General features: G+C 46.1%; 1 protein-coding gene across 1 annotated transcript in view; it reads right to left on the reverse strand.

Moving 5' to 3' along the window:
• Positions 1-19,211, reverse strand: part of LRP8 (LDL receptor related protein 8) — a 207,740-nt gene extending 188,529 nt beyond the window's left edge. Inside the window, exons 1-2 of the mRNA XM_064147399.1 lie at positions 19,076-19,211; positions 18,129-18,248 (exon numbers count right to left, since the gene is read on the reverse strand). Of these exons, the coding sequence (XP_064003469.1) occupies positions 18,129-18,248; positions 19,076-19,145 (190 nt within the window). The 5' untranslated portion in view covers positions 19,146-19,211. The remainder of the gene's footprint in view (positions 1-18,128; positions 18,249-19,075) is intronic.
• Positions 19,212-25,651: the final 6,440 nt, after the last annotated feature.

The raw sequence follows: 25,651 nt of genomic DNA on the forward strand, positions 1-25,651 counted from the left end.
AAAAAAGGAAAGCAGAAATATTTCTGTAAGCTGATGCAGACTCTCTAAGTCAACAGATCTGGGAGATGATCTGCTGGAGAGAAGCCCTATAGAGAAGGACCTGGGAGTCCTGGTGGACAACAAGTTACCCATGGGACAGTAATGTGCCCTGGAGGCCAAGAAGGTCAATGGCATCCTGAGGTACATTAAAAGGAGTGTGGCCAGCAGATCGAGGGAGATTCTCCTCCCCCTCTACTCTGCCCTGGTGAGATCTCACCTGGAATATTGTGTTTGGTTTTGGGGTCCCCAGTTCAAGAGGGACAGGGATCTCCTGGAGAAAGTCCAACAGAGGGGTACAAAGCTGATTAAGGCACTGCAGCAATGCCCTGTGAGGAGAGGCTGAGGGACCCAGGGCTTTTTGGTCTGGTGAAGACTTAGAGGGGATCTAATCAATGTTTATAAATATCTGAGGGCTGGGGGTCAGGAGGGAGAGGACAAACTCTTCTCAGTTGCTCCCTATGATAGGACAAGGGGCAATGGATTTAAATGAGAGCACAAGCAATTCCACCTCCACATGAGGAAGAACTTCTTTACTCTAAGGGTCTCAGAGCACTGGCACAAGCTGCTCAGAGAGGTTGTGAAGTCTCCTCTGGAGACTTTCCAGACCCATCTGGATGTGCTCCTGTGTGACCTGTGTAAGATTCTATGGTCCTGCTCGGCAAGAGGGGGTGGACTCAATCTCTGGAGGTCCCTTCCACCCCCTAACATCCTGTGATCACCCAACCTCACTTCATTCTGGTATTGGGGAAGTCACATTCCCTCAGCTGCCCCATAACAGGTGCTTCTCGGATTCAGTTCCTGTTGGGATGAGATGAAGCTGTGGTACTACCATCCAGTCAGGTTTTCAGGGATTTGGCAGCTCCCTTTGAGTCCAGAGTGCAACGAATTCATCTAGGCTTAACCTGCAGCAGAAATAACCAAGTCTTAACATCTAGATAAGAACATCACTTCCAGAGGAAGCGCTGAACTAAGCTCACCTCCTAAAGCCACCAGGGCACTGGCTAATCTATTGGTGGCCTCTCTATCAGCAGATCCTTTCCTCAGAACAAATTCCATATAAAATTCGAGAGAAGTTTAAAATGGAATTATTTATACAAACGTGGCAAAGAAGTGTACCTAAGTGAGGCTGAAATATGTGGCTGTACGTGTGTATGTAAGAGTAGACAGCTTAAATCATTTAAGAAACATTATCCACAAACCTCTTTTTTCAAGTGAAGACATCTTTTTCTTTGTCTCTCAGGAGCTCTCGTCTCATTGCTCTTGCATTTTCACTAACAGTCAAGCAGCAAGCTGCCAAATAACTCACAGTTGGCTAGAAGCATGGTCACCTACAAGCTAATTCATGGCACAAAACTTCCCTCCAGGATGCCATCTGGGTTGCATTCAATATTCTTACTGGATTCAGAAGTACATCCCTCTAAACTCAAAAGCTGCTTCTCTTGACCAAATGCCAGCTTCCTGATTCTGTTTGCAAGCACACACATTTAACTCAACAGCAACACCGAGCTCCTGTGCCACTCTTTTGACCAGGCACTGTTTTACAGAAATAAGGACAAATCGTTTCCCATCTCACACGTAGGTAAGCTGGGAAAATGAGAGCTGAGAGAGCTTGTCAGTACGACCTCAGAAAGGCACCAGTATGAAATAAAAAGGCGTTATATACCAAGTCCCTGCTCCTGCCTGAACAAACAGCCCACATTTCAACAGAGCCAAGTACCCTGCATCTCTGGATGGCTATAATGAGACTTCTGGAAAGTAGGGCATTTACTGAATAACCTATATGTTACTTTGGGGGTCTGTCTGCCCTTCTAACAGTCAAATAGGTAAGGCAGGCAACGTTGTTTTTCTGTTGCTGTTTACTACAGCAGACGCACACCTTACTGACATGCAGCTGCAGCTCAGAGTTCTCCACAGTCACAGCAACATCTCCACAGCAAACAGCAACACCAAACCAATGCAAAGTTTTCCTGCAAACAGCAATATCAAATCAATGCAAAGTTTTTCCTGCTTTCTTGGTGGGTGTCTGATGCCTGGCAACTTCCAGCAACTGTGCTGTCACCCTGGCCCTCTGTGAGATGGGGAAAGCCACTCACCTCTACAGCTTGACAGTGGGGACCAAACTCGCATCCTGTGATGCTGCAAGGGAGTCCCAAAGGACTGCTGAGGTCTACGTGATGCGCAAACCACCACAAGTATTGCCAGCAGGCTGAGGTGAAGGAACTGAGCACAAACAGCTCTTCATTTCCAGATGAGGAGCTGCTTTGATGACATCTGAGGTTAAGTTTACACAGTTTCCTTGGGTGAGGAGGTGAGAGCCTGCTGAAACAAGGACGTGTTTTGTTGAGTTTCAGCCTGCCTTTCCCATCATATCCTTTTCCTACCCTTTATGGGCAATCACACAGGTTGCATTCACGAAAGCCACACCGCAAGCTCTGTGCTCAGGGAGACACCTCCCCAGTGCAGAACTGCAGACACAACTGTCCAGATCATCCACATCTCACAGCCAGAGGCTGCTTTACCACCCTCCAGCAGGCCTGCCTCTCACTTGCAACTTCCTGCAGAACATGGCCACTGAATGTTGTCCCTAGAAGGGGTGCATGAAGCCTTCACCAGCAACATCCTCTGACACAAGATCCTTGCAAAATCCATCTTCTCAGAAAAACTTTGGAATACAGATTCAGCAGGACTGAGTCATGGTTGGCTGCTCTTCCTCTGAAGAAGACACAGCAAAACAAAGCTTATATGACTCACTTACACAGCCATAATGGTGTCTGACCAAAAGTCCCACCTACCAGAAGTTCATCAAAACAAATGCCATTCAAAACCAGACATTTACAAACACCAGGGATAGAAGTGCAGAGTGCCTCCTCACAGCTGGCAGTGCTTCGTGGCCACTTCCTTCTGTCAAACCAAAAATCTAATACCCTGCAAGTGTTTTATTACCTATCTATTAGGGAAATGCTATTTATAGCAGCTGAGGAATGGGCACTGAAAAAGCAGGATGTAAACTGCAATCCTGATGTAAGGGAATTAGAGGTTTATAATGACTCACTGCTCAGAGAGCAACAACAAACAGGCTTTGCAATCTAATCTCTGGCAGCGTGGCAGGAGAAACAGCCTCTCCAAACAGTTCAGGGTTGGGGGTGGGGGGGTTTAGGGGGTTTTGTCAGTGGAATATATTGCACAATATCTAAACAAAACCACAAACTTAGGGTTTGGGTTTTTTTTGTAAACAAGTGGACTAAAGCAAGATAATTGAGGTTTTCCAAACCATAGGCAGGCAAGACACAAGACTGTCAGAGAGGACAAGGAGCTGTGACTGTGGATGCCCAAGGGTGGTAGGAGCACAGCCTGCACACCACTTTGTGGAACTGAGGAACATTTCTCATATCCTTCTAGCTCATCTCTGCTGTGACACATAAGGCTGCAAACTGTGGGCCAAGACTGGGCAAACCTTAGCTGCTGCTGTGTTCACTGTCACGGGCAGTGGGAACACCAGAGGCACTGTTGAGGATTTACTGCTCTCAATACAATCTAAGCATTGCCCCAAACCTTGCCATTTCCTGCTGTTTCAGGCTTTCTGTGATGAAGCTCAGACCTCAGTGCTACACTCTGTACTACACTGAGAACTCTGGGTCTTTCTGCTCCCCACAACAAGCAGAGCTGAGCTTGAGCACACCAAGAGCCTGTGTTAGCTGCAGGAATCGTGCACCATCGGTTGGAGTGAGTTTAGCCAGTCCACAAGTCAGCGGTGCTCTAAATGCTGACTAAGCAGCCTTGCAGCAGGTGAGGGGGCAATTTTACAGCCTGCAAATTGAAAGCAAGATCATTCTTCAACCAGGGATATCACAAACTGAAATATGCATGTGGCTGATCTTCCTTTCAGCAGGACACTGGAGAACACAAGCCAAAGAAGCACTGGATACGGCCTGAATGAACAGTCACTAAAATATGGATGAGTTCTATTTTAATGGCTTGCCTATGGCAAGTCCTCACAAAATGGAATGAGACTGCACTGCCTTTTCCAGGACAGAATTACCAAGGAGTTAATCCTCACTTGGAGCAAAGCTGTGGTCCAAACCCAGAAACTGCTTGCCTCCCTCATGTACTCTGCACATAACTTGGTGGGAACAGCCAACCGCAGTCAAGCATGGCATGTCCTCAGCAAGCCTCCTCTTCTCCTTGCACACCAGCATTCTGTCTACAGCACTGCAAAACCCACTTCAGTCTGCATCATTACAAAGCATGCACCACAGACCAGGATTGCACCTTCATTTTTCTGTAGGGCCGTGGTGATGCTCCATGTGCCACTGGAGACTGAAAGGAAACAGGAAAATACACTATGGAAACTGATACAGAAAACATTTTTGTGAAGAAAACAGGACTGCAGTCTTTGGGTTTTGAGTTTGGAAAGGTTCCCCATTGCCAGCTGTGCCTGTTCATGGAGGACAAAAGATCTCTTGAAACATCACCTTAAAATGTGAAGCTCTATCCAGCCTCTTCCTCAAACAACATTGCTGCCCTCGCTGTTACTTCCCAAAATCCACCTCAAGTGAGAGAACACAGGTGAAAATCTGCTGGGATGGGAGGCAGTGGCCGCACACACACACTGGAGAAGCCCCTGCCAACACAGCTAGGTGGGTACAGCCCCAGAGCACAGCAAGACCAGCCAGAGCTCTTCTCTCAGCAGAACCTCCCAGACCACACAAGCTCATCTCCTTTCGTGCTCCACAGTGTGCTAGTTTGAAGCTAGCCAGAATGTTTTGGTGAGAAGGACTAGATTACAGGCAGTGGAAGGGAAACAAGGGTGATGTCTACTGCCCTCATAGGCTTGCTGAGATGTATAAAAATAAGAATCAAAACATAGATAAGGCATTCTCCTCTTCTGTCGGGGAACTGGCTGAACTACATCTCTAACCTCACTCCTCTCTGCGGTTTCTTTAATTAATCTACTTTGCTTCCTAACCCCCTGGCTGAACCTCCATTCTTCCTTGGGACTGGGGTAAGGTTGAGAGGGGTAGGGGGAAGGTGAAGGGGTGGTTGGGAGCCCCTCTTGGGGACTCAGGTTTCTGGAAGGGGAGTTGTGTTTCTGTATTACCTTTTATCTTGTATATTTCTGTATATAACTGTATATATACTGTAAATATCTGCTTGTATATTCTGCTAAGCTTTAAATAATAAGCTTCATTCAATTTCCAGAGCCAGCTGAGTCTAGCCTGGGTGATTTCCAAAGTGTGGGGGGCCAGGTAACACCCAAACCATCACACATGGGCACACAGGAACAGTTTTGTCCACCTACAAGATGTCAATCTTGGCAGAGCTGTGCCAGCAGGGAGGTCAGGCTTGTGCTAGAAAGCTACAGGGCCAAGCTGTTAGTCAGCAATCTGAAATAACAGCTCAGCATTTCCTCAGAGGCTTCTGCAGCAGCAAGATCAGGCCGAGCCAGCATGCAGACAAGATGGGTTTTTTCCTTCAAATTTCAAATCAGGAATGTTGCTGTCTGTGGATAAAAGCAATAAGGAAGCCCTGGCAAACATAACAATTAATTAGAGCAGAACATACAGCAAACATCATCCCCAGACCCCAAGACACTTGCCATTGAATATTTTGATTTCCAGTGCTTTATAACTAAATGAGATCCTCAGTCCCTCAGTTCATATCCAATGAACGATAGAATTGTTTCACACAGACAAGAGCACAAACAGAAGAGAATCTTTTTCTCATGTACTGCTGAGAATGTAGCCCAGGTAAGGCAGTGAAACCTCCAGCATTTCTCTCTCAAAGTGGTGTCAAAATCTCTGCTATTAGAAAAGCAGAGGAAGAAAAAAATAACAGAGTAAAAGATAATCCCAACTGATTACAGTAGGAAAATGCCATTTCCACATACTTTTTTTCTATGTTAAAGGTAAAGCTGATGCACCAAAAAGCTTCCTCTACAGCAGATTCACCCCAACCAGCTCAGGGAGAGATGACACCAGCCTGCAGGTGTGCCACAGTCGCAAAAAATGGCCAGGATGTTTAAGGCAGAGCTTTAGGGAATTTTGGTCTGCTGTTCTAGGTCTCTCCAGGCTTGTTCTTTCTCTCAAGAAACCCAGTCCACAAGACTCCAGTAAAAGCAAGTAGCAGGGAGAAAACCACATTCAAAACAATACAGCAAGGATCTGTGCTAAACCAGTCCCTGACCAAGTTCTGAACACCACCTCCAAGCTCACACTCCCCCCACAGAAAGAAAAAAATATTCTTGTGGGAAGGGGACAAATTAGGTCCTGTACTTGGCTGCCTTTCTCCCGCTCTGTGGATTTCACAGCCAGATGAGCATCTTCTTTGCACTCTAAAATTAACTCTCTGATAGGATAACTCCTGCACAACAGAGTACAGAAGAGTAACAGAGATTGGTGCTCAGTCCTTACCATTATGAACATCATTTGACAGCTATCCTGCTTGCACTGAGAGGGAAGGAAAGAAACAGCCTCCTGAAGGGGTATTTTGGTTTCATGTTTTCTTTAAACACTCCTACAGTGTCCTGCAGGGCAGAGATGAGGCTGCCTGGGAAACAACCCTGTGAGCTGAGGACTCCAGCACAAATCTGACTCCTGCTGCAGAAGTGCAGCATTTCCCATGATGCTGTCTTGACCTTGAAAGCTGGAGGATGAGAACTGCTCAGTGATGACAGGTGATGGCTTTTGTTCAGTGAACACACAGCTTCTGGGTTACTGCTGGCCAATACAATTCACGGTGTGCCCAACACTTGGGCGCACAACTGCCCTGAACTGGCAACAGCAGACAGATGTGAAGCTCCGTGTCAGCTCCAGTCTCTCCAGTGCTGTCAGCTTCCTGGACTGCAATCTCAAAGAAAATGAACTAAATAGATCTGGGCAGTGTGAACTTGGCAGCTTTTATCCAGCTGCAATACAGCATTTGTGGAAGAGCTATTCACCCTTTCTGCAAGTATTTGCACAGAGTAGAGCTGGCAGCATTCACATGACTGTGTGCACCACCAAATGAGAAGAAATGCTTGCTGCTCTCAGCCAGGCTTTGTAGAGGCTACTTCAATGCCTGAGCGACACAAAGGGTTAACAAACACCTTGTGCATTACTGTTGAGGACAGGCACTCTGTGAAACAAGGACAGGAGGGAGAACTAATGGCTCTGCTCCTGTAGAAGGACTTGAAGGTAAAGGATTCCAGCAAGGCAATGAGATGCTGTGTTAAGCCCAAGAAAGGCTCACCTTGCTCAGGTATATGCTCATTCACAGCCACGAAGAAAAACTTGCTACTTGATATATCATTTCCCTCTAGAAGAAGGTTCCTGGATTTATACTCCAGGCCCCAAGACTTCTCTGCTCTGCACTCACAGTCTCTGAAGTGTCATGCCACGAGCACAGTCCCTCCAGTCAGGACTTGGACGGATGTGACTCTTTCCTACACCTGTCAAAGCAGCTCCTCAATCCTCACGTAACTCCAGGGATCAACATGCACTATCACCTTGGGCAAACATACATAACACATTGTTCTCTTAAAAATAGGCCAAAAATCTATGTTAAAGAGCTCTTGTGTAAAGAAGAGCATAAATCATCCAAAGAGCAATTCCTTGAAGTAAAGAGTGCAGTTTCAATCCACCAATGTGATCCTGGCAGAGACTGTGCCAGAGCTTCCCTTTGAAACTCATTATTTATCATCCACCAAAGAATTATGCCCACATAGGCTACCCCTGTTAAATTGCAGAACAAGCCTAAGGGGATCATCCAGTAGTACCCAGCTAATTTAAATGCTACCTGTTATTGCCACCAAGGTAAGGATGGAGCCCTACTTATCCAGCTAGGAGAAACGAGTATCATTGTGCAAACTTCAAAGGATTGTAAAAATGTACATTATATCTTTATTGTTTTACACAAGAAAGGATGAACAGAAAGAGAGGAAGCAATAAAACAGGCAGTAGCAAATTAAACTTCCCAAGTCATCTTGATTCTTGCCAGTCAAGGTTGTATTACAAATAATTTATTGAGACAAGGGTGCACTAGTGATAAATTACTTCAGTAGTGCTCAGGTAACAGCAACGGGTGGGTCTGGGAGTAAAGGAGGTCTGAAACAGTATCCCCACCTCAGGAAATTGAAAGAGTCTCTCTGGCAGTGCAACAACTGTCTTGTGCAGTCTCAAAAGCAGCACTTTGGGCCAGCTGAGGAGGCAGCTGCAGTGATGCCTGCCCATCTGCAGATTGAACTCTGTTGTTCTGCTCATATTGGAATGTACAAAACCAGTCCGTTTTGAGAAGCAAAACAAATGCCACATTCCACTCAAACACCTCTATTTTGTGTGTCTTTGATACCAAGTACAAGAACTGATCCATCCAAAGTCATTCTTGCACTTGACCTAACACTGAAATTTTGGAACAGTTACACCACCACTGAGATTTCTCTGTGTACTTCACAAATTGTGTATGACAAAGGCAAAAAATTAAGCCCTTGAGCAGTCCTTAATCCCCAGAACACGATTATGTGTGTAAGACAGTGCAATAATGGACCAGCAGTAAAGAAACTGGGAACACTCTTGGTGAGTCACTCATGCTGACAATGACTTGCTGAATCACTCTCCAGCCTTGGGCAAAGGATAACTTCTCTAAGCATCACTTTTCAGATCCATAAGATGGTGTTTAGGACTCACAGAAAGCTAAGCCACTAAGCAGCCACTGAGTGACAAATGTGAGACACCGCTCCACTGCCTGAACAGAGCCACTCAGGCACGGGGGCAGAGGTGCTTTATTGGCCTAGATCAGTCACCTCTGGCAGCTGTTATCAAAGCAACTGGGGCACTGCTCTTTGTTCATAAGGAGCTGCACAGATGTATTTGTGATTCAGGATAAGGAGTCTCCAGGAACAGTTGTAAGCTTACACCTGAAGTTCTTACTCTCAGTTCAAGCACATTCACCGCTCCTGCTGCTGCTGATTTTTATGCTCTTAGCTACTCCATGGATCACAGAGAGTGGCATTATATCTGCCAGGCTTACTGATGTACAACCACTGCTAAGTCAGCAAGCCAAGCAGCTGGTGCTGCAGCAGACCCATGCAACTCACATAAGCTTACTCATCTAGCTCAAAAAAAAAAGAGGAAAGCCTGAAAAGCCACCAAATAAATCAATCACATTAAACTTTATACATGGAGAGAAAAGACCAAGAGAGAAGCTCTGTGGGTATTCGTAGCTGAACAAAGACTTGGGATCCAAAGAAAACGTTAACTCACTCTTTGCAACGAAGCAAAACATCACCTCAATGTGCACCATACTATACATTGCATCTCTAGGAAGGAAGCATAATAAAAATACAAACCAAGGTCAGTTAAAATACAAAACAAAGTTGAGACCTGGAAATGGAGAAGTTATCTAAATGAGGAAAGGAGTTAAGAACTCACTGTCAGTTGTACACACTGGTTTCTTCAACAGCTGGGTTTTGTACTTGATAAAACTATGCCATAGGCTACTTGGAAAGAGAGAGACATCTACAACAAAGTAACATGTCACATTTAACCACGATCCAGAGGAAATTTCCATCCATTTAAATGAATTTTCAATGCACTCTTTCCCCCCTCTTTCAGTGGCTTGCAAATAAAAGAAATCACACACATAAAAGCTATGTAAACCAAGCTACAACTCCAGAAAAGATAAAGAAACTTACAGCAGGCAAAATTCTCACTCAGGATGTACAAGGCTCTGCAGCACTAAGGAATCAGATTTTAAGTTATATATCTATCTTTAAAAAGAAAAAGTAATAACAGCACAGACCGCAGCTGCCAGAGTCCTTCTGGTTCTGCCAGTACGGGACTGTGCTCCTGCTGCCATGGAAACTGAGTTCCTGGCTGCTCTGGTCCTGGTACAGTGCCACACATGCTCTCCAGCATGTAATAAATATTAATAATGCAAAATAATACTGATAGATCAGAAACAGAACAGCAAAGTAACAAAAAAAACCCAAAACCAAACCAACTCCCTTTACATGGCTGTAGCCCAAGGGCTGCCAGCCTTACACTAAGCCAACTCTAAATCCTGTTCTCTCCTAGTTTCCAATACTTGTCTTGCCTTTAACTGTGATATTAAAATGACCACCAGGCTTTAGCCTAGACCAAAAACAAGCCAGAAAACCTGGAGGAAAAATTGAAACTAGTCCACTAGTCCAACTGACACCTCCACAGTGAGCAATATGGTTGTGCATATTGAGCAATGGACTGCTAGTAGGAGACCTCATTTCTGTTCCTGGCTCTGCTGCTGATTGCTTACACAACCAGAAGTCACCTGCAGAAGAGCTGTAGCAGCATTTATTGCTCTCTTGATGAGGAGCAGGACACAGGGCTGGCAGATTTGCCCCAGCTCTGGGGAAAGAGTCACAGTCCTTGCCAGGAACAGAACTACAGTAACAGGGTGTCATCACAGTGCAAGATACAGAGTGTATCTCACCCTGAGAGACCATCAAAAAGGGAGCTGACATCCCTGGTTTAAAAATGTTCTGGATTCTCTTAGGTTAAAGTCTGCCTTTTGAAGATCTTTCGGTTTGGAAGGGTTCAGTTTTATTTTTCCACTAGCTCACAGCGCTGTAACTCTTAAAGTCTAATCAGTTTGTTATCTCCTGTATTTCAGCCAGAATTTTTCACAGAGAAGAAAATCTGCATTAATTTTATCACAGGGCCTTTTACCCCTTCCCTTGTGGCAATCTAAATATTAATAACTGCAACAGGAAATAGAGAGTTAGAAAAACCACACTCGGCATTTCCAACACTTCTCGCACACACTCCGTGGAAGAGCCAAGACTCCCCTTTGGCTAGCACCAGCTGTCTGCTCTGGAAGCAGAGCACACTGGAACAGGCTGCCTGCTTTTCCACCAAGGGCATTCCACTGTATAAGAAAACCAGCAGCAACACAGATTTCCATCCCCATCACTCAAACTCAGCTCACTGACTTGTTTTCCTTGGCAGAGCAAAGGGAGAAAAATGAACATCCCATGGCATTTCATTCAGTGTGCAATGGCAGAGAGAAGCAGAGCTGAGGAGCAGCGTACTGGGGAACCTCTTTGAAACTGCCAGGGAAGAGCCACAGGTAAATGGGAAACTTGTAGAGAGGTAAAGACCATCACAGAAGGAATGGCATGAGAGCCAGTAGAACTTCACAGCAAGCCAAGTCTACCACAAACACCTCTCTGATCCAACATCACAGTCTCTGCAATACACCAAGGATGCGGTAGATTTGCTAGTGAATTAAGAGAGCTGGTGCCATTAAAAAGGTGGCAGAAACAAAGGCTGGGTGTCTTCTCTGCTACCAACAGCTAAGAAAATCAATGCTTAGATGTTTTCAGGCATTCCAACGGTTCTTTAGGCAGACACTGAAGTCCAGCACTGGTGATCTGTTTCTCTGGGTATGTCAGACAAATGTGTTCACCAGTACATTACTCTTGGTTTTTCAGTCTCATAACTGTGATTTGTTAATGTGAATTAATCTCTAAACATTTTCTGATAAATATTTAATCATCTTAAGTATCTTCCACTCTAACATCAACCAATAAGACATCACACCTCAAACGTGTGCTAATCCTGGGTCTGCGACACTACAGCCAGAAGAGAACTGCTCTACATACCTTAAAATGCCCTGTATGAAGCTTTGGCTCAACACGTAAAATATGTTCGTGGCATCTGAAAAGAGAGCTCTCAGCTTCTTGATAAACAAACCAAGCCTCTGCTGAGTTTGACTGCACTTTCATAATTCCCTTCAGGAATTTAATCATTCTTTTCAATCTTCCCATTTTCCTTGACCTCAGGAAAGCTTTTCAGACCACACCTTCTATCTGTACCGAGAACCATGTTCTTTCTTGCTACAGCACAGCAGCACTCCATAAACCCATGTTCTCCTTCTTCTGTAGCCAAAATGGCTATCCCAAGCATTCTCTTTTCAATGGTCCCAGTCCAGTTCTCTCTTTCTTTTCCAGACCATAAGCAGGAGTGACAGAAACCCACCACTCCCTGAGAAGCAGTTTGTACATAGAGACAGCAAAGCTCCTCAAGTGAATGTGCCAGGAGCTGGGGCAATGAAGAAGAGCACGTTTCCCACAGATACTTAATGTTTGATTTTCTACTTAGGGGATGCAGCACAGGTAAGATAATTGAAATCTGAAGAACATGGAAGGTGGCTTCCTCAGAACACACAACAAAAATGGAAAGAGAAAAGGAAGATAAGCAAACAACAGCATTCGCTGTGCAACGCAAGTGATCAGTAAACTCGCTCTGAGCCTAGCTTGCACATGAGCACTTACAGACCAGGACAGACAGGCAGGCTACAGACATGCAGGTAAGCAAATGAGCCCTGCCTCTCTGTAACACTCTTCCCAGTCCTTCCAGCATGGGTGAGCATTCAGGCTGGACAAGCAACTCAGTTAAACTGTCACTGCCATAATCAAGAGCATCCACCCATGCATATATCAAGGAAGCCTAAAACTCTCCACAGGGTGATGTGCACACACAGCAAACAGAGACATCTCCAGAGAAACATGCAAATACTGCCCAGAATGAGAACAGTCCCAGCACTGAATATGAAGAAAAAACTAGAGCAAGGGGGAACAGAGCACAAAATATTTAGAGATCAGATGTGGCAACTGTGACTGCTGCCTGCCACCTCACTTTGTCACATCCACAAACCTGCACACTGTTACATTTCTGCGTTTCAGTACCACTTGTGCCATATTTAACTCTTCACAGGATCCAGAGTTTAGTTCTCAAACAGACTTCTGATGCATTTTTATTCCCAAATTCCATATTTAGTGAAATCTCAACTGAAAAGCAAAAAGAGTATCAGGCTGCCCCTTGGGCTTTTGCATAGGCAGCAGGGGTCACACTCTCTGAAGATTCTCTATGCACACAGCCAGCAGAATGGGAATCCCTCTTCTCCCTAGAGCCAGGTAAGTGTGTCTCAGCTATACAGTCACAAACTGTGGTTCCAAAGTTTGGCAAGGGCTGAGGCCGGAGGAAGTCTGCTGATGCAAACGCATTTACCCTGAATTCTGCATATGTTAGCAACAGCCTTTGAAGCAATAACTCCCTTCAGACTGCATCTCATACCTGAGGCCTGTCCAGTATGAACAGTATTCACCAGAAAGAAAAAAAAAAACCAAACCAGAAAGGATCCCAATGCAAAGAGGGAGAATGGAGCTTTAAATGAGAAAGAGTAATTCCGCATTTGGCTGTGTCCCCCTGCAGGCAGGTGCTGCAAAACAGGAGAGGTCTTGCAGCTTCTGCTTCATTTTAAGGAACTGGTTAAGCTGCCGATTGCTTTTTGCAGCTATATTCTGTGCCACATTTAAGGTTTAATCAACAATGAAACATTTAAGCAGAGGTCATTCAGTCTCTTTTACCCACTCTCAGGTCTGAGTTAAGATCATGTAAACCCTACCTGCAGCAGAAACATCAAATCCCATCAAACCTAACCACCAAACTGAGAGCTTTTATTTTGTGTCAAATATATTGTGTCTGGCTGCAGTCTGCAAGTTCTTCCTGCAGTGGCAAGCAAGAAGAAACTTGCAAAACTGGGCAAGAAGTCTCAAGAGCCACTCCCCCATCAAAGCAGCTCTCTAGGATGTTCCATTCTGAGTGAGGTGTCACACAGCAGTAGGCACTCTGAGCACACGGCTTGCAGGACCGGGTGATGAACTGATCCTGCAACATCCACCCATCCTAGGGGAGCCATAGACTAAAACCTCGCATCTCACATTCTGAGTATCTCAGCAAGGAACAAACCCTTGCCAAAATGCTGTGCCTTAGAAAAGGGACATTTTTCCCACCAGAAAGAAATAACTCTGATGTTTTATGTCACTGATATCCCCTTGAGGAAGAGTACTGATGAATGTGCACCTGCAAGTGCCCTCTAAAACAGGTTCTAAAATTCAGTCTTGACTCTCCGGAGTTTGCTGAAAGTTAAAAAGCACCACTTGCTTGTGCAGGGAAAGAGTAAAACGTATCTAAAAAACCATGGTCCAAACTGCCCTGGAGCCCTGTCCTCATTGTGTGGATCACACACAGCGCCGATCATGACAGCTGCAAATTGCAATTGGGCTTTTGCCTTGTCAGGCCCACGCAGACTGGATTGAGCAGAGAGCAGAGTCAGTAGTTTTATACAGATTTAAACTTTCAAATTTCTAATTCCAGAGCCCAAGACTTCATTTCCTCAGCAATCCAAGCACCCTAACTTTTCACTATCTCACTTTTAGGAGTTCAGTTTCCTTTTAACTGACATCCAGGAACATTTAAAGGAGCTTCTCCACTCCCTGTTTCTTTTCTTTCTCATAAAACACACCAACTTTTTGAAAAGATGGTAGGAAAAGGAATCTCCTTATTCAAGCATTCTGTATACAGCTTTGTGTATTTCACACACACACACACAAAGGAGTGTGTCCTCCTCTCCTGTTAACACCTGACAAGCCACATGTCTACAGCGAAATGAGCACTGTCGCCTATCCTGCTGGTGGCTACAGCTTTGCCACCAGCATTTGTATCTTTTTACTTGCTACCTACATCAACCAGGTGCCTTTTCGGGTGAGGCCCTTTCTGTAATCTGTTTTCCCCTGCTTCCCCGAATCCTCAGCATTAGTCCTCATACCACATGAGTCTCCTACTTTTTCTGGTCACCCTTTGACTGTTTTAAATCATCAACATTACTAAAAGCACTTGATTATTTTGAAGTAGCTAATATGAATTATGCTCCCTAAGGAGAATTGATGCTTACTCAAATGAAGAAGACCAAAGTGGCACAAAGTTTCAACTTTAAAGATGCTTCTTGGAGTATGCTGAAACTGTACAGGTAACTTAAATTGACCTGATGTAGAGTCTAGTCTGTGGGTGCCTTACCTGAACAACCAACACACGATAATCCACACAGTGTAACCCAGAAATCCCATTTCTCTACCATTCATCCTCTGCCTATCAGAAATAAACTATGTGGTCATTCTACCTCTATCACCAGGTAAACTTAAAAAAGGTGTTACACATCTTTCCCCCCTTTTTTTCCCTTAAAATAGGCTTTCTTTCATTTAATTAATTTCCTGCAAGTAAAACCTCTGAAGTCTACTGCCACATACAAAGCACGAATTGGGCCCTGTGATATACGAGAAGCAACTTGGGATAAACTTAGCACACCTTACAAAGCAGTACCGCGTAATCTGATTTGTGTAAGAGCTGAGGTCATTGCTTTTGCATGCTTCAGGCCATATCCTTGCCACATTAATTCACAGGCAGAAAGCCTAACTACCAACCACAACAGAAAATGAATGAAGAGCAAATTCTAAGGTGATGATACAGGATGATAACTGAGATGTTCTCCTTGGAGTCCAAAACTCCTTTAAAAAAAGCCAACATTACACCAGCAAAGGTCTAGAGAAGGGGGGAAAATAATATCAGTCTTAGATAAAGATGGCTTCTAGCACACAGAGTAATCACTAAAATAGTTTTCCTTCTGGAACTACTTAAGATACTCTTGGTTGCAAAACCTTCTAGTGCATATAGGACAAGCTTGTTTAAAAAACCAATTATTTACACTGATGAAGACCATTTTATCTCTTCAGGAAAAACAGCATCAGCAAGTTATCACAGGGGTTAGCACGGTCCATACCAGCACTCACCACCAGCAGGCTACCTGCACATTCTTTTCCCTCTCCAGCACCGCTCCAGCATGCTGAGTTTTCCAGAACAGATCCTTCCAAGGCACATGTTCATAACATAGTTTTTTTATAAGCGTCCTTTATTACAGCAGAGATAACAGAGAGGATATCTAGAAGCAAAGAGCATGGCACATATTCTTTCACCCAGTCAGTACAACCCTAAACACTCCATAGGCTGAAAAGCAGCATGCATTTTGAAAAGAAAATAATGTTCAGAGCAATGTAAGCAAGAAAAATGTGTGTGGAAAATGCAATTGAAATGCCTTTCAGACTGCTTGGAAAAGCAACTGCAATGCATGAACTAAATTAAGTGCACAAATAATTTCTATAGTATGTCCCAGATCAATAATAAATGTCAAGTTCAGATTAAAGCAAAGAACTCTTCCTGATGTCTCCACATCAGAAAATTGTTTTTCCTAACATCTCAAAAATTACCAGACTAGAATCTAGCCATCATATTTTTACAACCCCAAGACTCAACAACTGTGTAACTCCTCCAAATCAAAACTAAAGCAGATGCAATTTCCCATCAAGCCATTCCAACACAGTGCAATACACACAGAACTAATGCTCAACAGGATGTCAGTTTACACTCTCTTTCCTGACGCGTTGCTCAGAGAGCAGATTATATGGACAAGCCAAAGATAAAAATGCAGCCCAGATTCTGACCCGCTCACTTGTGCTAGGCAAAGTCAGCCCACAAACCTCTCCAGTGTGGAGTGCAGGGTGCAGCATCTGTTCTTCAGGATGCTACTCCAGCCACGATCCCAACCTCTGAAACAGCAGTTCCCAAAGCACAGTCCCTGTATTACCTGCAGCTCACCTCATGTTGTACAATCACACACAGAAGGATTTTTAAACAGCAGGTTTCAAGGAGACCACAACCAGCCTGCTCAGAGGTTGCCAGTGTTTCCACTACTAAGTGTTTCCCTCTGGAAGCTCACACGCTTCAGAGAAAACCTGCCCACTTCTGCCTACCCCCGAGTCCAAGCCAGTTCTCAGCCAGTCATGGCTTCCAGGAGCCTCTTGTAATTTGAAAATTACAAAGCCATGAGGTCTCTAACTAGTACCAATATCATTCCTGGATGAAACATTTTAAAAATCTGAATTAACACTGCTAACTCCCCAGATCACAAACTTAAGCATACATAAAGTCTATCAAATCCTCAGAGTACAAAAGCACCAGAAATAAATGTTATGCTTTATGTTATAACACCGAGGCATTCCTCATGAAGAAGAGTCTGGGAGCCCTTGCTGTTTTTAAACTAATCTACTTAGATGTCACTTTGAGTGTCATCTGGCACAGCTTTATTGGTGAAGCTTTTAACTGGATAGTCACATACTGACAAACACACTGTAGTGACTCATCTTTTCTTGATTCCCCAGGTTTAGGAACTTTCAAGAGTTCTTTCAATCAGTTATATTCTCATATACATTCACAGAGAGAATTCAAGAGATGTGTTACCTGCTACAGTATCTGCAACTTAAAACTCCATATCAAAGATACTCCTCTCTAAGGCTTTGGCTCTGTAACTTCTTTTACAGATGTTTCTTGCACTCCACAGATGACACAAATTCTCCTAGGCTGTCAGAAGATTCAAGCAAAATAACAAGAGAGGTAGTAACAGCACAACACTGCCTACCACCCAAAGTTTACTGGGCGCCACTTACATGTGTCAAAGGCACACCACAGGAGAAGGCAAGAAGGCTACCTTCTTAAGATTGAAAGTATAGATCTCTCCGCTCTTCCCTTACACTACCAAGAAACGTAGTCATGTGTCTGACACCTTCAAGCAGAGCTACTTGTTCACCTTCTTTCTCCTCACCAAACATCTATTTAAACGCAAAACTCACACCAGCCCTACATCTTGTAGGATGTTTAAGAGTAAGCAACGTTACAGACAAGCACCGGTCACTGGCCCTGAGCTTCTGGGCCGGAGCTCCCCCTGGGGTTAAACACTTCGCAACTCCTCGGACACAAACCGCGCTGCTCCTTTCTGACTGGGCAGAAAGGCTGCTGGAGGCGAGGGCGGAACATTACGGGGTAGGAAGCAGGCAGGGACAGGGCAGAGCGCGGGCTGGGAACGGGAAAGTGAGCGCTTCCACTGGACTCTCGCTGCCTCATCGCCCCTCGGATGCCCCGGCCGAGGTACCTGGTCCCGGCGGCAGCTCGGAGCCGCTGACCCGTGGCGCGCGGCTGCGGTCGTGGCGCGCCCGGCCGCCGCGTCACCGATCTGCTGCTCCCGGCAGCCAATCGGCACCGGAGCCGGGGCCGGCGCGACTTCACTCATTCATTCATAAAAGCGAGGCGCAGCGCAGCTGGCAGCGCGCCCTTCCACGCTCGGCGCGGCGAGGGCCCCGCTCCCCGGCTACCCGCTCCGCCCCGCCGTGCCGGAGCACAGACACTCACGGCAATCCGCCTCATCGCTGTTATCCGAGCAGTCGTCGTCCTCGTCGCACTTCCAGACGGCGGGGATGCACCGCTCGTTCCGGCACTGGAACTGGTCCTTCTCGCACTCCTTGACGGCGCCTGCGAAACACTGGGTCAGCGGGGCGCGCCTCCACGGCAAGGCGGCCGAAGCATCCCGGGGCCGCCTCGCCGGCCGGTCTCGACCGCGTACAACCCAGGCGGAGCACCGGGAGCCGCTGGCCGAGAGTGGAGGCTGGGGCTAAACTCGCCAGAGCAGAGCGGCTCGGTGCGAGGCTGGAGTAGACGCGCACCCGCGGTAGGACCGGTGGTGGTTCCTAAGCTGCTTTGTGCGGGGATCAAAGGGACCGTTCCCGTGCCTCCCCGCATTGTTTTAAAGGCAGAGGGGGAAAGGAACCCCGGGAATAGAAGATGCTTAAACATGAAATGCAAAAGACAAAGAAATCATAAGGCACACTGATGCTGGGACCCCCCGCACGTCCGTTACCGGGGCAAAACGCAGATACCTGGGGACGCGGCGGGTAGCAGGCACCACCGCCGGCCCAGAAGGGACCTGACCCAACTAAAGTTGAGGGCGGGAGGACGGGGACGAAGGAGCAAATCTGCTTTGCAGACACGGTGCAGCGCTGCTGTGATGAGGCACAAATCTCCTCAGAAAGGGATTAAAGGTGGCAGCTCCTGTCACCAGCGTCAGGGTTGTATTCGCCCGCTGAAGAGCGAGCCCGGCCCCCGCAGGTCGCAAACCTCCGAGAGTGTCCGGCCCTCCGCAGGTCCCAACCCTCTCACGAGGCACCGCGACGAGTGGGTGCCCAGGCAGGCAAGTCTCTGGCCCCCTCCTCTGCCAGGAGCGCCGAGGAGAGGCGCGCGTTTGCCGCACGCCGCGGCCGCCCGGCCGCTGAGGAGAGCCGCCGAGCCCGCGCCGGACCCACCTTTGCCGAGGTGCAGCTTCAGCAGCAGCAGCTGGAGGAGCAGCAGCCGGGCGAGCGCTGGCCGGCACATGGTGCTCGCTCCCTCCCTCCCTGGCAGTGTGCGGGGTGCGCGCAGCCAGCGCGCCGCTCGCCTGCCCCGTGCCGACTGCGGCCGGCGCCGCCCCCGCCGCGCCGCGCGCCGCCGCCGCGCCGTGACGCGCCCCGCTGGGCGGGCCCCGCGCGCCGCCGCTCGGCGCAGCCCGGGCTGCTGTCAGCCGCTGCCCCCCGGAGAGAGCCATCGCCGGGACCAGCCTTCCCCTGAGCGCCCGTACCCGGGGGGACACCTGCGGACACCTTCCCCGGCACGCCCGCGGGAACGGGCGCGCTGCGGCGGCGCGTGCAGCGGCGGCCACCGAAAGCCCCGCAGATGGCACACGCGGGCCAGGTCCGGGCCCTGCTGCGGAGGATGCTGGCCTTCGCCGAGTTCGAGGCCGCGCTGGCAGCGGCCGGACTCACCTGCTGCTGCTTCGCGAGGGACTAAGTTCCCGCTGGGCTGCGGGAAGCAATGGCATCTCCGAGCAGGTGGGTCCGGCGGTGCTGGGCAGCCAGCAGCAGCGAAAGGATCCCGGCAGAGCGTGGCAGGCCCGGGCCCCGCTGCGGAACCCCGGACCTCCTGCAAAGATAGAGAAGCCCGCGCCGCTCGGAGCCGTGTGCACCGGGTAGCGCCCGCTGCTCGTGAACCTCCCTCCATATGCCCCCTTAACGGCTGCCTCCTTCATGGGCTTCATTTGAAGTCAATTAAGTCTCTTAAATGGCCTCGAGTCACAAGTGGTGCGCGCTTCTCATTACCGCATCCCACGGAGGGATTTCATTGCGGTTATACTGATGTGGTCATTTCCATTTGGCTGTGTTCAAATTAGGGAAACACGCACCAAGTATGCGAAGGTGGCCACCTCCCTTGGCAGGCCCGGGTCACCCTCCCTGCTGCTTGGACACTTCGTTCAGCGACTACAAAGGCAACGCTTTAGGAGCCGTCGGGGCCGTGTTTGTTCAGCCCCTTGGCACATCGGTGATGAGAAGCGGTTTGCTGTGTCTTTAACACAGCATTAGGAGTATTTCAGTAATCTTGATATGAAAAGATGCTTTTCAGGAGGAACTGGAATGTAACATCACAACATGATTAACATGAGTATACCTGAAGTGTTCTCTAAATAATCAAGCACTAATTTCACATAAACCAGTGCAACAAAACTTCGCTGCCTCAAACCCTGAACTGCCGCTTGCTGCAGAACTGGGGTGCCATTGAAAATGCACCTGTGCCTTTAACAGAGATTTTGCAAGTCATTAGACAGTAGTGCCACTAATGGCGCTGGAATCATGTGAGGTGCAGAAGAGCTAATCACCGAGCTGTTCCACCAGCAGCTTATGGAGTATTAACGATTTATCCAAGCCTTTTGGAACCATTTTTTAGCATGCAAAACGAAGAGATGTGGTGCCTGTTTGTGTTGGCTGCATCAATATGATAGATTGCAATAACTGCTTAAAGCAAATGAAGTATTTATTATACATTAGGTCAATTTTATCTTTTTTTTTAATATGCCAAAACACAGATTCATAAAACTACTGTAATTTCTGGCTTAATTCTTCTCTTATCAGAAATGGTTCCAAAGAAAGTAACAAAGTGATCCAGTAGAGCATCAGTCACAGCAATAGTTTGCTACAACTCTAATCAGAATATGACTTTTAAAACTGGTATTTTTGCCTAATGCCTCTCACAGAAAACAACATTAATAAGCTTTTTTTGAATGAGTTGTTCTGGTGACACCTCACCAGTAGCCTTCACTGACCAGCCATTGTAGGGCTGCTTGTAGCTTAGTACCATCTTGTGGACATATGTCTCTCCAAGGAAATGCAGACGCAAGAGGGTAAGTGAAGGTGCTGAAGAGAAGTTAATCAGGCATGGGAAACCATTTGACATGTAAGAGATATTAAATCTAGTTTTATCACAATCAGATTTAAGTCAAACTACACACTACATCAGTTTATCACTCAAGCACTGTCTTTCCTACAGACCACAACCTCTCACTTCATAACTTGTCTTCATCCTAAGCTGTCACTCAGGTCTCCTTTATTCAGGCATAAGCAGCAGTGTGATATACAGTGCCACACTGGCCAAACAAAACCTCAGAGGTACTGTCCAGGTATGAGAGTGCAATATCTAGTGGCCAGTGCTTCCATTGTCTGGATATGAGAGTGCAACATCTAGTGACCAGAGCTTCCATTGTCCAGATGTGAGAGTGTGTAATGGAGGGGTTAATTAATATGAGATATGATTTTTTTAACAATATTGTTTATTAATTTTGGCATTCAAAACTCTTGGTTCTTTGCACAGTCATGGAAACATTGTATAAAGGAATAACTAGATCTAGAAATAGCTAGCAAAAATATCTAAACATTAATTGAGCTGGAAGAGAGAGTTCCTGCGGTCAATATACCACTTGCAGTTAATTGTACTGCTTGTCCAGCACATGGGGTCAAGGAGCTCCTTTCTGCTTATGGCATAAGGCTATGGTGAATTACAAGAGGCTTTAATTATTTACCAACAATTACTATCTCCTGACTCACAGGGCTAGCTACAGATTCAGACAGTACCCAAATGCTTTCAGGGAATTCTGTTACTGTCTTGTCAGCCGCTGAGACTTCTGATTCTTCCCAGCCTTCACATGATGCTGGGGAAAGAAGGCAGACTGTTTCTGACCTAGTCCTGGCTCCTCTGGACAATCTGTGTTTCCCTTCCAGGACTTCCCATCTTGGCAGGGGACTTTCAGGTGTAGGCAGGATGTCTTGCAATGTGCAGTCTTGGATGTCACACTGGCTATGCAGGCCAATCACATGGAGGCATCGAGCCTATTCCTGGTAAACTCGAGGCAGTGGAGTTTCCAGGCAGTTCAGGATACAATAAGGCAGTACAGTGCCAGAAGCAGAGAGCAATGGCAGCAGGCAGTAGCAAGCAGCAAGTAAGCATGAATACAGCATCAGAGCACACTGTGTTACCTGCTCATCTCTTTTTATCAGTACAGCCCAATTGGCATGGCAGTTACCCAGGCTTGACCGTATTAGGTGAAGCCATAGGCTTGCTTTACCCAAATTTGAGAAAAGCACAGGCCTTGCACAAGGCAGGCACAAGCTTCATGTGTGTACCTTGTTTACCACAGGATGTAAACAGGAGCAAAACAAGTCTGGGCAAGCCAGAGTGCTTAGACTCAATGGCTTCAGGTTCTTTATCCTCTTTCCCATGGTTGCTTCTCCCCATAGCAGAAGGAAGGAGAGCAGAAAAACATGTCTGGGCAAGCCAGGGCATCCATAAGCCTATTTTGGCCTGTTTAAGCCTACCACAACAGAGTGCAACATCTAGTGACCAAAGCGTACATTGTCCAGGGATGGGAGTTCAACATCTAGTGACCAGAACTTCCATGGCCCAGGTATGAGTGCAACATCTAGTAACCAGAGCTTCCACTGTCCAGGTTAGTCCATTCTGACTACTTTCTCGTGATCTTGCTTAGCAGATGCACTGAGATATGACCCGTGGCCATCGAACAGTGCTTTGCCATGTAAAAGTGGGTGGGAGGAGCAGCTCCCTGGAGCTTAGTGTCCTGCGGAGTGCTGTGTTACAGTGCTTTTCTGGTATGTCTTCAAATCCATCTGCTTCATGTTCTCACTCCTGACTCTTCACAGTAGCTCTTTCAAAGGAGTAGGGAGAAGATAAGAGATGCTTTGCAGTCCATCGGGAATGTTTTTATTTAGCTAGAGGGAAGTTACCACAGAAGGTTTTTGCCCATCTTTCCCATCCCAAGGCTGGAGACCATACTGTAGCAGTATCCCGAGGCAATAGATCTTTGAGTGCAACCAAACCTAAAGTTACAATAGGGACCTTTCCCATTAATTTTAATGAGCATAAGAAAGAAGGGTCCAAGAAGAAAAAAGTGAGGATTAGGTGTCTGGCAAGATCTTTTGCATGCTGGAGGAGCACTGCTGTAGTCTGCTCTGCTCTTTGCTGTTGTACAGTGACTAATCACCGTGAAAGCTAACAGAAATTCAGACTTGAGGCCACTTAGTAACAAGTACAGTGGGATTTTTTCAAGATGTTTCACTTCAAACTATTTATCCTATTACTACTAACAAAGGAATCATGAATTGGAGCAAAACTGGAGTTGACAGTGTCTCGTGTAACTATACAGTGGCCATATACCAGTGCTGTAAAGCAGCAGATTAGTACCACAGACTGCTGTTTGCACCATGGCTCCCAAAAGACCTTCACACAAACAAGTGAAGTCTCATAGCAGCACCAAGCCTGCATTTTGGTTTTTTTTTTTCCATTTAAAAAATTCTGTGAACTAGATTCCTGCCCCTTATTTGTTTGGGCCCCAGAGCTGCAAAGAGGTGGTGTATTGTGCATGAAGGGCAGAAGCAGACAAGGTCTGGCTGTGAGGTGCAAAATTCCCTCAGCTCCTAGCAGCCCTCTGGAAAGCTCTAAGCATCTTGAAGGCTCACAGACAAATTATTTTAGCATTAATTACAACATCAATGAGAAAATAATACCCAAATGGGAATTTAGGATGATGTCTGCATGGAATGTTTCTCATTATTTTTGTATGGATTTCCTATGACAGCAGAAGACTTTAAAACCCATCTGGCTTTCAAGCTAGTGCTGAATCCCTGCCTTCATGCTAAGCAGTGGGCAGAGTCCAAGTCCTCTCATTTGTATGATCTTAGAGCTGCATGACCAGGCTGCTTTTCTGTATGAAAGAATATGAACTCCATGTTTGTTTTCCTTTTTACAGTGAGAGCAAAATTTTCCAGGTTAGATTCTGAGTGTTATTTCCTTCCTTTCTTTCCTGATTTCTTTTTTCTCTTTTCTTTTTTCTTTTTTCTCTTTTATCTTTTCTTTTCTCTTTTCTTTTCTTTTCTTTTCTTTTCTTTTCTTTTCTTTTCTTTTCTTTTCTTTTCTTTTCTTTTCTTTTCTTTTCTTTTCTTTTCTTTTCTTTTCTTTTCTTTTCTTTTCTTTTCTTTTCTTTTCTTTTCTCTTTTCTTTTCTTTTCTTTTCTTTTCTTTTCTTTTCTTTTCTTTTCTTTTCTTTTCTTTTCTTTTCTTTTCTTTTCTTTTCTTTTCTTTTCTCTTTTCCTTTCTCTTCTCTTCTCTTCTCTTCTCTTCTCTTCTCTTCTCTTCTCTTCTCTTCTCTTCTCTTCTCTTCTCTTCTCTTCTCTTCTCTTCTCTTCTCTTCTCTTCTCTTCTCTTCTCTTCTCTTCTCTTCTCTTCTCTTCTCTTCTCTTCTCTTCTCTTCTCTTCTCTTCTCTTCCCTTGCCTTCCCTTGCCTTCCCTTGCCTTCCCTTGCCTTCCCTTGCCTTCCCTTGCCTTCCCTTGCCTTCCCTTGCCTTCCCTTGCCTTCCCTTGCCTTCCCTTGCCTTCCCTTGCCTTCCCTTGCCTTCCCTTGCCTTCCCTTGCCTTCCCTTGCCTTCCCTTGCCTTCCCTTGCCTTTTCTTTTCTTTTTCCCGTAGCTATGCCTTTAGGTATTGCCATCTCATTACTTCCAGTTGCTAAAGAACAAGAGACTGAGTGGAGTCTTGGGTGTAACCAAAAGACCTGAGCTTGGTCAGAATGGAATGAATTGTGGGGTTTTTTTTAAAGTGAAGAAAAAACAAAGTAATTTTTAAAAACCCCTGAAAATGGGCATGAGGAGAGAGGAAGAAAAAGGAAACACTAATAAGATTTTTTTTTCCCATGAGAGAAAAAGAATCAAGTTATCATCTTGCAGATGTAGGCCTGATGTTCAGACTTGTCTTCGCTTCACACAGTGTTTTTCCTGGTGTTAAAATTCCTCTGTCTGTCTCTTTGCACAGCTTCATTAGAGATATGAGAGTCACACAAATGCAGCCTTGTTTACATTTGTCCATCTGCGTGAGATGAGTTCTCAGTGCCATGGAGGTGTGAAAAAATTGTTTCTTTGAGCTTCAGAAACCTTTTTTCACCAGTGTTAGGGCAGAGCAGCTGCCAGGTGTGGAATCCATGCTTCTTTGAGTGACAGACATCTGCATGTCCGCTCCCAGAGCTGGGGGTCTGTCAAGCAGTTACAGAAAACATGTCCTTTCAGATTTCCTGCCTGTTACACCATGTTGCAACAACAGCAGCTGATGGATCAATCCCTGTGGCATTTTGTCATATCACATAAAGCATCGAGTGATAGATGTGTTTCAGAATTACATGTCCTAGAAACAGTTTCTAGAAGTACAAACCAGCTCTCCTCATAACCTTCAAAATACTGCCCCAGCCCCAGTTCTTCCTTCAAAAACAAAAGTGTCTCTCAGGTTCACAGATGCAAAATTCTGATTAATCTGCCTTCAGCCTGAAAGAAGCAGAGAGATACTGGTAGTTAAACCACCCTAAACCAAAACCAACTCCAGCTAATTCAGCTGATCCTTCAGTTGCTGCGCCTCTTGTGCTACAGCCCTGGGCTCTCCTGTGGCTCTGCTAAAGCACAGTATTTATGCATTTGTATGTCTGCACAGATCTTGTCAGATTTGTACAGTCTGAACTTCAACA

Source organism: Pogoniulus pusillus, chromosome 8, assembly GCF_015220805.1.
Source record: "Pogoniulus pusillus isolate bPogPus1 chromosome 8, bPogPus1.pri, whole genome shotgun sequence".
NCBI lineage: Eukaryota > Metazoa > Chordata > Aves > Piciformes > Lybiidae > Pogoniulus > Pogoniulus pusillus.